The sequence below is a fragment of the Sebastes fasciatus genome, chromosome 22, assembly GCF_043250625.1.
Source record: "Sebastes fasciatus isolate fSebFas1 chromosome 22, fSebFas1.pri, whole genome shotgun sequence".
In the NCBI taxonomy this organism is placed as follows: Eukaryota; Metazoa; Chordata; class Actinopteri; order Perciformes; family Sebastidae; genus Sebastes; species Sebastes fasciatus.
In genome coordinates this window covers 11,163,827-11,177,407 of record NC_133816.1, presented here as the reverse complement: position 1 = coordinate 11,177,407, position 13,581 = coordinate 11,163,827, and the positions used below count along the sequence as shown (strand labels likewise).

Sequence of the window (13,581 nt, the reverse complement as noted above, 5' to 3'; positions counted from 1 at the left end):
TCGGGTTTGACGTGAGGTGGGGGGGAGAGGGGATGTGTCTCCTTCTCCTCCCAGGTGGAGAGCTCAGTCCTTGGGCTAAATGACATGAAGCCTCTATGCGCTACACTGCTGGAGCTCTGAGCCCGGCTTCTTCCACGGGACCAAGCAGCTGCAGAGCTTTGTGTTCTCAGGCTGCACTTAACAATCTTTCTTTTTTATCTTATATCTGTTTGTAGTCTTGATATTTTTATCATCAAGAAATCTCTCAATACTTTACAACTTCTCCACCCCGCCGGTGGCACTCAGTCACAAGCCTATTCATTGCTATTGAAGATGTAACTGGGCACTATAGTTTTTAACAAACGTTACCAGAGGTGTGGACTCGAGTCACATGACTTGGACTCTAGACTCGACTTGACAAAATAAAAAAAAGACTTGTGTATTGGCACAAATCTGGCGATACGATACATATCGTGAGACAGGGTTTAACGATTCAGTATATCGCGAAATATTGCGATAAGCAAAGCAATTAAGCAAAGCGACAGCAATACCGATACCTGGGCCTCGGCCGATACCGAGTACCAATCCGATACCAGTGTTTAATTAATAAGCTGTATGCCTCACTAAATGTAACAAATAAATACATAGATACAAATTTCCTGATTATTTATTATTAAAATAATAAATTGTACACCAATAACTTGGTAAAAAATCTTCAAAATTAACAGGAATTACAATGAAGTGTAAACCATTTTAATGCAGCAACAAATTGGTCAAAACTTCAGGAATTAAAATTCCAGTATATAATGTATATAGTATATAAATATAGAATTGAATTAAATAGATCGGCCTCATTGTCATCGATACCCGATCCAGCTATTTGAGTCAGTATCGGCCCGATATCCGATCTGGTATCGGTGCATCCCTGCTTGGGACTTGAGCGCAAAGACTTGAGACTTACTTGTGACTTGTAAAACAATGACTTGGTCCCACCTCTGAACTTTACTCAAACTGGAGTCAATATTGCACATGTTGGGAACTATTTACAGCTGCTCATTAATACACATTTGGCGCAGTACTTTACTGAGTATTAACAGAAGTAGAACGATGTATGTGTGATCGACTCAGAATAAACTGTTTGGCTCTTGTGAGAAAAATGATGTGTTTTTAACGTAGGTCTATGGCACCGAGAAATACTTCAAAGTTAATAGAAAATACAGTCCTTGCCTGTCATACCGCTGATCAGAGTTGAACAAGAGCACATGTGAGAATTGGCGTGCATAAAAACAAATTGTACTCCCATACTGTCACTTCTATCACATTACCACATCAAACCTGCATGAGAAAACGTTTATCTGACAACCCCTTTGCGAAAGACGCCGAGTTCTCCAACATTTTTCAACACACCCAGAATGCAGTGGGGTTAGCGAGCCGGGGCCTGCTGTATCGATTCAGCTGTATAAACACGATGTCCATGTGTCTCGAGGGATCCGGTTCAAGGACGTCCCCCAAAAAGTCACCGTTAACACATCAGACACACATTTCCTCGCTGTCTGCTTCTCCTGTCACCTACTTAACGGCTCTTTGTGAAAATAAAGATAGAACCTTCTTAATGACATGCATATATTGTGCCAAAAAAAAACTATTTTGAAGTGTTGGGATTCACTTTAAAGGCAGCGGCTGACAGCTAAATGCTTTTGTTATCAGATTCTTTTGAACCAAACCTGCCGCCCTCTGTGACAGCTCGCACGCATTTGTGAGTTATGGCAAAGTGAATTATTGTATGACTGCTTTCCTTCTTGCGTTTGCATGCTGTGTGTGTGTGTGTGTGTACTTAACATCTGTGTGTGTGTGTGTGTTAGTGCGAGGGAGACCTCTGCCATTGTTGAGCTTTTACATCCTGACAACTGGGAGCCTGATGGGTTAAAAATAACCCAGTGCTTTCCAATTTTGTCATCTTTTGGGACCGCTTCTCCCGGATGTTTTGATTTTGCGTGCGTCCCCCTGGAATGCTCGGGGTCACCGATGGCCACTTCCTGTCGCATGGTTCCTCATCGCAGGGCTCGCAACTCTCCCTAAACGTACTCAAAAATAGGACACCTGGAGAAGGAAAGGCTTGTGCTGTCATATTTCTGAATTGCACACTGGGTGGCCCAGCCTAAATACTGTCAGTGAATGACAGCGTTTGTTTTCTTTCTTTTATCTCAGAATTATCTTTTCCTCTATGAGCTTCAAAAGATAAGACGGTTCATGAAGGGTTCTGCACGCATGCAGAACAGATTTAGGCCACCAGTATAGAAAGAAATGACAATAAGAAGAAGATCAACATCGCAGAAAGTTGTTTGTGAAAGTACGCCGTTATCAATTCTGATGTCTCTGCAAAACAAAGAAAGTTAAAGTGGGATTCAATGTGCAGTGTGTGTGTGTGTGTGTGTATGTATGTAAAACACAAGTGAAGTATTTGAGTTGTGTGCCTATTTAAATAACCAAACAAATAGATATGCATGCTATGCAAACAACAAGGCTATGTAAAATGCGCTGGCAAGCTAAGCAAATACATTATCTAACTCGCTCTCAAGCATCAGATGCTTTTTGAGTAGAGACAGACGGACACGACTCAAATAAGGCTGCATTCACACCAGTGGGCAACTCCAGGGTCTGAAAAGTGAAGCCAACGAAGAAGTCTATGAGAAAATGACCCTACTTCTTCTCAGTAAAGATGAGTTTATGGTCTCAATCGCTAGTTTCAAGTCTTCTTCAATACAGCATGATGTTCATTTAGTAAATGATGGTCCCATTTAGAGTCAGATAGACCATAAAGCAGGGGATGCTTTAGGGCGTGGCTACCTTGTGATTGATAGGTCGCTACCACGGCGTTGTCCGGTCTGGGTCTTTAACCCTTTCACAGTGTGTTTTCAGTTCATGAAAGTTAATTGTAACATTTTCGTTTCCTTAAAATGTCTTATTCAGTGTTCCAAGAGGGAGACGGCCAAAATGCCAAACTCAAGGCTTCAAAACAGCAGTCAACAAACTAATGGGTGGCGTCACGGCGACTAGGTCCACTTCCTAAATACAGTCTAGGATTCACACCAAATCAGGCGTGGCGGCGAAAACGTCAGTCGTCCTTCCATTCATTTGAATGTGGGTAGTTGAGTTTGGGTTGCGGCGTTGGGCACGGTACCATAATTGCACACATCTCCTGATTTGGTGTGAATGCAGCCTCAGGCTGATCTGAGAAAGAGCCTTATTGTGTTGATAATCTTTCCTGTCACTGATAGATAGATATGCATTGTCATCTTGTGTGGTTAGCTTAAAGAGGGAAGTTGAAAATTAAATTAGGGCTGCAACTAATGATTATTTTCATTGTCGAATAATCTGTTTATTATTTCTCGATTCATGGATTAGTTGTTCGGTCTATAAAATGTCTGAAAATGGTGAAAAATGTCGTTTCCCAAAGCCCAAGATGACGTCCTCAAATGTTTTGTTTTGTCCACAACTCAAAGATATTCAGTTTACTGTCACAGAGGAGTAAAGAAACCAGAAAATATTCACATTTAAGAAGCTGGAATCAGAGAATTTTTTTTTTTTCTTTTCTTAAAAAAACACTCAAACAAATGAATCGATTATCAAAATAGTTGTCGATTAACTTAACAGTGGACAACCGGTCGATTAAATGATGGTTGTGGTAGAGCTCAAACAGGCAGATTCTTGATTGGTGCACACAATGTGATCATACCAGGAAGCGGCTGGTGATTTTTCTAATCGCAGCAGCTTAGTGAAAACACAAGTAGAATATTCAGTTCAGAGCCGCCACATCATCATGTTAACAGGTGGAGATTTTAAAGCCGCTGTGGTTTCACACACTTCAGTCAGCCTACTGTATCTGTTTACACAAAAACAAATGATCACTGTGTTATCCAACCCTCTGGCACTGTATCGACGTGAGGCTCGGTCCAGGTGCAGCCCTTTGCCAACGCTGGTTTCTTCATTCGACATGGACATCCTCCCCAGTGTCCTCTCATCCAAACTTAGCCCGGGCATGCGTCCAATCAGATGTCTCCATTTGCTTCTTCCGCGGATTGCCAAGGGGCAACTCTATAACTAACGTGTCAAGTCTTGTTTCAGTAAACAGATCCTACATCAAAAAACCCACACAAAATGCCACATGGCTACACTGTACATGCTTATGGATACACTTTTTTTTTACATGCATCCAAAATAGTTATGACTTATTTGCGGCTTTCTTTGTGTATTTTATAATGTGCTTTTTTCAAATATAAAAACAGTTTGCTATACATACAGACTTGTGTCTGTGTGTTAAGTATGGAGCTAGAACCAGGAGGCGAGTAACCTAGAAGAGTGGTATCAAGCTTCTCATTTAACTCTCGGCAAGAAAGCGAAAAGTGTATTTCCCTTTTAAAATGTCAACTTTTGAACTCATGCTTTAACGGCATGAGATTATTTGTACATTTGTCTTTTTGAGCATTCAGAAAATGAATGGAGCATTTGAAGTAGTTTGCCTAAATGAAAAAAACATTTTGATTTTGTGCATCCAAAAGCATTTTTGACACTACAACACAATTAGATTTTCTAATTGTCCCTTGTTTGCATTTTTGTTGTTGTTTTCTGGTGGCTTTTCTATCATCCACATAGCTCCTCTGCTAGACAAACACCACTCATTGCCAGTGCTTGATCCATGTTGTTTTGTTGTTGTTGTGTCTCCCTCGGGTGCTGTGTGGCTTTGTTTTTGGTCTGAAACTGTTGCCAAACAGGGAGCATCATTACGTGTTGGGCTAGGACGAGGCCTTGGCACTACTTGGATTGACATTAAACATGCGGTTATGGGTTTAAGAAATAGATTCTGTCATTTTGTGTTGCAGTTTATGGAGCGATGTGATTGTGACTTAAATCTTTTTAAAATGTGGTTTTGAAGTTGTGTATCTGTGTGTTTGTGTGTATGAGTTTCTGTTGCTGTTCAGATCTGTCTGTGTGTTTTGTGGCTCCATTCAGACAGTTTGGCACGCGGCCAGCTCAAACTGTCCATGGCTTGGAAGGCTGGACGTAATGGGCTCATTTCCCCAAGTGGGACGTGAGGGGGGACTGAATGAAAACAAGGGGGGGATGCCTGGGGACGCAGCAGGAATGACAACAGCACACCAGAGAGATTCCAGCAGCTGCTATGAGAAGATGCTTTATGTGTTGACGTCAGCATTTGAGATATTACCGACAACTGGGATCACTTTTATCAGACGCACAGCAAAGCAGTGTATTTACAAATTAAACATTTGAAGATTGAGTTGCCCAAATTTCAGGTTCAAATGCAGCGAGATATTAAACGGTGAATTTGTTTTACGCACTTGACTCGGTGCTACAGTGTCAGTGTATGACTGCTAACGGCAGTACTTACCTTTGTCCAAATCACACAAGAAAGTGGCATTCGTTTTAATAAAAGCTTGGAGGGCAGGTGTGGTCAGCCCCTTGGATGTGGGTTGTAAGCACAAATTGCCTGTTAAGGGGTGCACAGAGGAGGAAAACGAGTCCTCTACTATTCTCCTTGGAAATTATGTGAGGGACACCAGCGTCTTAATATTATTTTAAGATGTTTCTTTTTGCTGCTACTGTTTTGTAACCTGTCAGCAAATCACTCTACAAGCTGCAGCTCAAAGTGACTCTGCCATTCAACGACGGTTACTATTCTGTATTTCAGAGGTTATAGCGAGCTCAGTCTTAAAGCTAGAGTGAAGCTACTGGTATTATATGAAACTATAAAAACCTACGGAATCGTTTGTTACCAACCATGTCATGCTGGCTTGTCGGGAAGAACGCTAAGTAACGCCCCAATGTTGCGCTAAATTTTGGAAGAGGAAAAACTGGCATGGTCATTTTCAAAGGGGTCCCTTGACCTCTGACCTCAAGATACAGTATGTGAATGAAAACAGAGTGAAAACTGTATCTTATTACATCTAATAAATCGCAATATATAAACTCAGCATATCGCAAAATGTTTAAAATCGCAACAAGATCATATCGAGACGTATGTATCGTGATAATATCGTATCGTGGGGCTCTGGTGATCCCCACCCCTATTCAAGACACTCAGCATTTAGATGTCATTAAAACCAATTTCTATTGAATTAATGCCAATAAGGCTGCTGCCTTAAAAAAAGATTTTAACATGTCAGCTTACACTTAAAGAAAAAATAAACGATTTTCTTGAGTCATCAAATATATTTATGCGACAAAACTTCGACTATCTTTGCAAAAACAACCTCATTTCACTACAGTGGATGCCTCATTATCTTTTGCTCTCTGTGACTTAGAATGTAAACTCTAGGGCTGACCCAAAAAAACCCTTTTTTGTGGCTTCGAAGCTTCGGTGAGAAATATTCAAAGGTATTTGAAGCATGTCATCTGTGTACCAAATGTGTAGTTCATCACGGTCATGGTATTTTGGAATAACATCTGTGCTAAAGATCATTTTAAGTGGGCTGGTACACACTGTTCGCCTTAACCAGACCCTTCATCTCTGACCTGAGCTTTTTTTTTGTTCCCCCTGCAGACCCCTGTCTCATAGTGATGCCGCCATGCATGGGCGACGACGACCGCTTCAGTCTGGAGGCGCTGCGGCACATCCACAAACAGCTGGACGACGACAATGACGGGGGAATAGAGGTCAACGAGAGTGTGGAGGTGAGCTTCGTGAATTTACATTTGGGATTTGGGACACTCAGATTCAGAGTACCTGGGTTGTAAACAACACCTAAGGAACCTTTAGGTTTAACCAGTGGTTTCTAGCCAAGGGTCAGGACCTCCTATGCAAATGTAATCATTTGTCTCTTTTATATTTGAAGACGAGGTGTAACAAAATCTTTACGACTGTTGATCACAGGCTTTCTCATGTTACCAGTATTGTGTAACCAAACCAAACTGCTTGTAAGTGTTGACACAAGAATACTTGCCTGTCACCTCTGGAAGCAGATGGCTCCATGCAAGTATTTAGTTTACAGTGAGCAACAGCTCGTGGCAGTGTGTCAGGTTTTGTAGCTTCTGTCAGCATTTCTAACATAGCGACACGTCATCAGAAACACACAGACCTTTAGTGGCATTTTTACAGACATTATGCTGTAATTTGAAGTAGCATATATGTTTGATATCTGTAGTTTTATTTGGATTTTAATTGCACACATTCTGGAGAGACAAGGGACATGTTTCTGTTATTGACGAGTCAATGTCAAACGGACATCTGAGAGCACTCTGACCTGCCGTGGCCTCTGCGTCTCTTGGTAATCAACGACCTCCTATGTTCAAAAGAAACCACTTGGGACCATGGTCACATTCTGTGTGTGTGCGTGTGTGTGTGTGCATGTGTGTGTTGGCAGGAGTCATTTTTAACTGGCTGAGAAGTGCTGGCGTGAGAAACAGTTATACCCTAGAGCCCTTTCGGTGGCCCCTTGGTAAAGAGCTGGACGCCGTATGAGTCGTGTCTAAAGACCCCGTGAGGGCTGCAGTGTTAGAACTGGCCCCCGGCCCACATTAAGATGTTGTGCGTCCGTGCATATATATCACTGGTGCCTATATGTGCTCTAAATGTATAGGATTGTGTTACACATTGCACCCTCTTACCCTTTGTCTTTATAAGGGCAATGAGCCGTGTCTGTTTCTTTTCCAGCAGTTGTTTTTGGCCGACGCTCATTACTGAGGATTTCCAAGCTTCTTCTCTGAGCTCCGGCGGCGGGCGGAACAGGGTTTCATAACATGATGGATGCTCCTTTCACCAAATTAGTGGCTGTCTATCAGCTGGTTTTATGAAACACGGACATTGTCGCGTGACACTGAAACAAGTTCTCGATTTTCATCGTCGTGATATTAAAGTTGACCTATTATGCTTAATTTAGGTGCATGCTTGTTTTTTAGGTTTCTACTAGAATATGTTTACATGCTTCAATGTTCAAAAAACGTCTTACTTTTCTCATATCAGCTGCTCTGCCCCTCCCAAAAAACCCAGTCTGCTCTGATTGGTCAGCTGGCCCTCTCTGTTGTGATTGGTCAATCGAACCAAACTCTTCAGACTCCGCTCCAGCTCCGCTCTAACTAGCTTTGTGCGCGGGTCGACCCACAACCTGCGGGTCCCACATATTAGAAAATATAGCCGGTTTGGGCTGGCGGGTCAAAGAGTGACAAAGAAGCATTCCGAGTAAGTTATTAATAACTTACAGAAACATTGGTGCAATAGTCCACCTTCTTTTCCTCTCTCTCTCAAACACACACACCAGCCGTGGTGGTGTGTGTGTGTTTGAAAGAGAGTAATGCGCTGTCAAGAAGTCATGGTCATTTCATGTATCACACACACCGCAAGTCCGCTTGTCTCTGTCCTTGTCTCAGATGTCAGTCAGGACATTTTATGTGCTAGTATAATGCATAAAGTTGGTGGTTTGTGGGTCAGGTCGGGTTCAGGTGGTTGATTTACGCATATTTTTGTGGGTCGGGCGGTGTGGATTGGCTTTCATAACAGGTCGGGTGGGTGCAGGTTAAAAAAAACCTGAGCCTCACTCACCACCAGCATCACTACTAGCAAGATATAATGCAAATTTGTTACTTAGTGACATCACCACGTTACTGAAGAAAAAAGGCAGGACTTCAAGCAATGCATTTCAGGCAGTTCAGGAGCAGCGTTCCTGTGGGCTTTGTAACTTTACAGAATTTTTACTTTCACAAAAGGCTATATAAAACACTAAAGGAAAGGGAAAAAGCACAAAAGCATAATAGGTCCTCTTTAAGTGAAAAGGGTTGATGGTTTTAGTCTCACACTCTCTCTGACACTGTACTGTACACACAGGGCTGACTGGGTTGTAAATATAAACTGCAAATAAATACCAACAGGCATTACATTCAATGCTTTCCAGCCAATAACACTATTCTTTAAAAATGTCAATATTAACGAAAGTAATACCCCCTATGTAGATTGAACGACATTTTTAACAGTAGGACCATGTCGGGTTGACGGTATATAGTAGGGTTGGACTTTGTCTATATGCCAAAATGTCCTTCAGCAAGACACTGGACCCCAAATATCTCCCAATGTGTTTGCATATGGGGCAAAAAAAATGGACCCCATTTACTGTCAGTGTCATCGCAATGTCAGTCTCTTCCTGGCAGCGATGAGTTGAAAGCAGTGACACAGTTTTATTAGGGAGAGGGTGACACGAGTGTGGGGCCGGAGGATGTCAGCCCCTATCTGGCCTTCGCGGGACGAGACCTCGTCAACCCCCCCCCTCCCCCCTCGCCCCCTTTGCCATCTGGTTGAAACCGTACACTCAGCCAACAAAGATCTCACTGGCACTTCCTGCTTTTCCTTCTCTTATTCTGCCCCCCTCACACCTTTTATCACAGAATTTGAGAGGATGACGAAGACGAGAGGATGCTCGTGTTTGTAACGTTATAGCCGTGGTCGGGATATCCAGTTTTTCATGACATGCATTTCAGAGATTCTTGTGCTGGTGGTAAAGATGCCACGAGGTCAGTGGGGATATACGGTGACACCAGCATGTTCAAATGAAATGATGTATGAATATTTGACGGAGGGTGAAAAGGACAGGCTTCTTTTTTTCTGTGTTTTTGAAAGCATATCTGTTTTTATCATTCTATTTTTTGACCTTCTGGACAGTACTAGCGACACAGATAGCAGACATCGGGCCGATACTGAGTCAAATAGCTGGATCGGGTATCAATGACAATGGGGCCGATCTATTCGATTCAATTCTATGTTTACATCTGACATTTGCATGTTGTGCTATCGCAACCCTATAAGTCAAAGTCTTAACTGGAAGATCTGAAACACAGTTTTTATTTGCCAAAGCCTATTTCAACCAACATGAGTAATTTGTTTTTGCGGTGTCATTTTCAAATACAGCTCACTGTAACCGGATAGAAAGTGGCCTTATCAGTGAGTTACCTGGTAGCGCTGAAGATTAACATTTGTTTTACCCGTAAAATTCCTCTGTAACTTAACGACATCAGAGTTGCTTAGTTACAGGGAAACGAACCCTCACAGACAGATTAATACCTACCCAGGTCTCATATTTTATATCAGCACACACAGATAAAACATACACACACAGATCATTTACAGGTTGCTGAGTCATTGACACGAGATGCACCACAGCATCTATCTGTAGCACGTTACCGTGGTGTTTTTCCATTTGAAGTTCCCATCATATACACTTTCATTGGATCCCTGCTGTTTGTTGTAATGGGCCACCCCACACAAAAAGAGCACGCATTAACATGTACTTGAATATATTGACACTCTGTGCCGCGGTGAGGTGAACAGAGCAAACAAGGAAGTGGTGAGGCCAGCAAGTGCCTCAGTTCCCTTTAGTATTCACTGACATGTCACGTCACGGAGTTATCAGTCAGGATGTTGAACAAAAAAAAGAGGCTTTGGCTGCTTTTGAAGTTGATATTTGGAGCAGAGAGTCGTGGCAGAACACAAATAGCTCTCTAGTGAAGCGAAACAGATCGGATTTTTGTCAAAAGCACTTGGCATGATGGGGGTAAAAGGTTGTGTTTTAAGTTGCAAGTGGCAGTTTTACCAGCGTGGCCATACACTCTCATGTTTATATGATATTTGAAGTGGTGTGACATAAAGTGTTTTTATAATCCGCGCCCAGAAATCTCCCAAGAAGTGATTCTCTACCAGTGAAGATCAAAACTGTCAAATCATTCTCTCCTGCCTGCCTACATCTAAATATATACAAACTTGGACCTCTTGACGACGTGTATTTATAGACTCAAGAATCATCGCTTTTTTACTCCCAAAAGCATCTGTAACTTGACAAGCGTTGATGAATTTTAGCAGTAATCCCGTTAAACATAATCCTGCCTCTGATTACTCGTCGAGTCGGGGCGTCGCCGGGGGGTTTTGAATGACGTCTGGGGGGTCTGTTGCTGAGCACAGTCGCTGGGGACGGCAGGTGCACGTCCTCTCCTCGTGGGTGCTGGGCTGCGTGCTGCCCGTCTGCCAAGGAGACGCTCAGCTGGATCGTGTTGCATCACTTTGAAATTGCAAGAGCCTAACCCACGTCACAGCAGGGGCCGATAGCACTGCTTCTGTATGTGTGTGTGTGTGTACTTTATTAGTTCCTGACAGGCCATGCATAACAACTTGGTGGAAAAATTCGGCTCGCATATGAGTTCATAGTACACTGTATTTAGGACTTGCTTGTGTCTCGGCGGATATGAACAGAAGGAACTTGAGGAGGCTCATGGAGCGTCTAGGTTGTATCTATAGAAAGGAGCTTAAAGAAGGAGTTTGTTGACTTGTCTGGGAATGTTTTAGAGGGAACATTCAAGAGAGATTATTTATTTATGACCTACTGCTTTGAATGGACATGTAGAACTTGTGCTACAAAAAACATTTTCTTTCGTTAACCTAGTGATATTTAGCAGAGTGTTCTACATTTTGGGCTACATGTGGTGAGTTGCTCTCTTGCCAAGAAGAGAGGATTGACTATACGATTCAAATGTCCGTGTATGGAGCTAGAACTGGGTGGTGAATTAGATTTGCATAAAGATTAGATGCAGGGGGAAACTGCGAGCCTGACTGTAAAAACAATGATACACTCACAAACATAATACTAATAACATAACCAATAGAAAGCGAAATCATCGTCAGACGATAGCCAGTAGGTTTCTGCATTTCGGCCAATGCGTTCTGCCTCTTTTGCTCTCCACACGGACTGTTTACTTGCATTCAACCAAAGCCTGCTCGAACGTGATTGGTCAATACTACTCGGACTACAAACGGAAACCTTGCGGTACCAACATCTTCTGCATTTGCCTACAGATTCTACATGTGAATGCAGAATCTGTTTATAGTGATTAGGTAGAAATGCACATTCTGGTTATTTCATCCATACAGTTTCCACATGATTTTCCAGAAAACTGTATCACAATAGGGCTGATATTGACGTTTAAAATGTATGTTCCGCTCATAGAAAACCCCGCTGCATATCAAATCAAGCGCTTTCTAAACTAACAGCCAGCCACCAGGGGGCGAGCCAGATGTTTTGGCTTCACTTTTGTGGAGCTGTCACGCCGCTTTGAACGTATTTTACGGGCAAAATGAAAATGCACTGAATTCAGGTGAAGAACAACCTTCTTTTAAGTCTGATTTTGATGCAAAGATTCGGTAATTAGCAGGAATGCAGCACAATGTCAAAGTGAAAGCAGTGCTCTCTTTATTTAAATGTGAAAGTGCAATAAAAATACTTTGTCCCTAAAACCAAAGAATAACTGTGATCTCAATATTGATCAAAATAATCCTGGTTATTATTTTGGCCATAATCGTGCAGCCATATATCACAATGTATATCAATACTGCAGTATAAAACAACACATACTGTGATAGAGAATTTTGTTCATATCCACCACACCGACTCAAAACCTGGACAAATAAAACCAAAACTAGTTACATGGATAGATTATCACTGAGGATAACTTGATGAAACCCAGAGCTCATGTCACAAAGTCCCTGAAATGAGTCATGTAGTTTACAATTTCTAAGAAGCGAGCACATTGTTATGCAAAGACACCCGCTTTGATTTGGTTTCAAAGTAACGGGCCTCACTGAAAAACTCAGGAAAAGCACGAGGAAGATCATACGAGTGATGGTTTCACAATCGAGCCTGCCCAGTTGTCAAGTGTGATAAATCAGTTGTGCTCCGAGTAGTTCGCGCGTTTCATAAATCACAAACAAGCACGGCGTACTTTTTGTCCCAAATTCATAACGGATTGATGATAACAATTAATCAATCTAACAAGCGACTTCCTGCAGTTTCACATTACTAATGGGTTTTGATTAATGTTGAGGTGTGCTGTTGAGTAGGGGAAAAAAAAAAATCATTTTTGGTTCATAATGGATGTAATAACTTTCAGTAGATGAGTAGATGTGGACAGATGGACTGATGCAAGGGCGAATAGAGTCACAGTCGCCTGTTGGAGAGAGCAGAGGCTCATGGGAAGAGTCTTGATCTCGGCCAGCTCCCCGCAATCTGGAATCTGATAGGAACAAATATGTCTTTGTTTGCTGCTGTTTGTGTCTGACTGTGTGTCATACCCTGCCTGTGCCAGGCTGTATAGAATATGTATTATTGTCCGTTGCTCCTCAGAGTTGACGCTCTCTATTCCATCGTCATGTTTACAAGACTCTGTCTCAAAGTGTAAACACGATCTAAGACCACTTCACCCGAATTTCTCGCAGGAATTCCTTCTCCTCTTGACATTTCAGTATGCTGCGCACCATGGCCGCAATTATCACAGCTATCACACTATCTAAACCGTTAACCACAGAGGCCGCAAGGCTCCCACACAAAGGAGTGTCTTTATATGAGCGGCTCCACCACATATTTCATATGAATCCATAAAGCATCACAAAGCTGTCTTTGACCATATGCAAAGCTCAACCGCCAGTCTGCCCGCAAGTAGAGGTTTTACGATGAGATGGCAGCACTTGAACCAATTACTTTTAATACTACTATTCATTTTTTCAACAAGTGCAATCTGATATTAAAAAAGAAGAGAGTTGAAATAATGAACAAATAT

The 13,581-nt window shown here is 42.2% G+C and overlaps 1 protein-coding gene across 2 annotated transcripts in view; it reads left to right on the top strand.

The window, feature by feature from the left end:
• stim2b (stromal interaction molecule 2b) overlaps positions 1-13,581 on the top strand; it is a 49,717-nt gene that overhangs the window by 18,101 nt on the left and 18,035 nt on the right. For both annotated transcript variants that reach the window (XM_074623253.1, XM_074623254.1), the window contains exon 2: positions 6,539-6,669. In XM_074623253.1, coding sequence (XP_074479354.1) covers positions 6,539-6,669 — 131 coding nt within the window. The remainder of the gene's footprint in view (positions 1-6,538; positions 6,670-13,581) is intronic.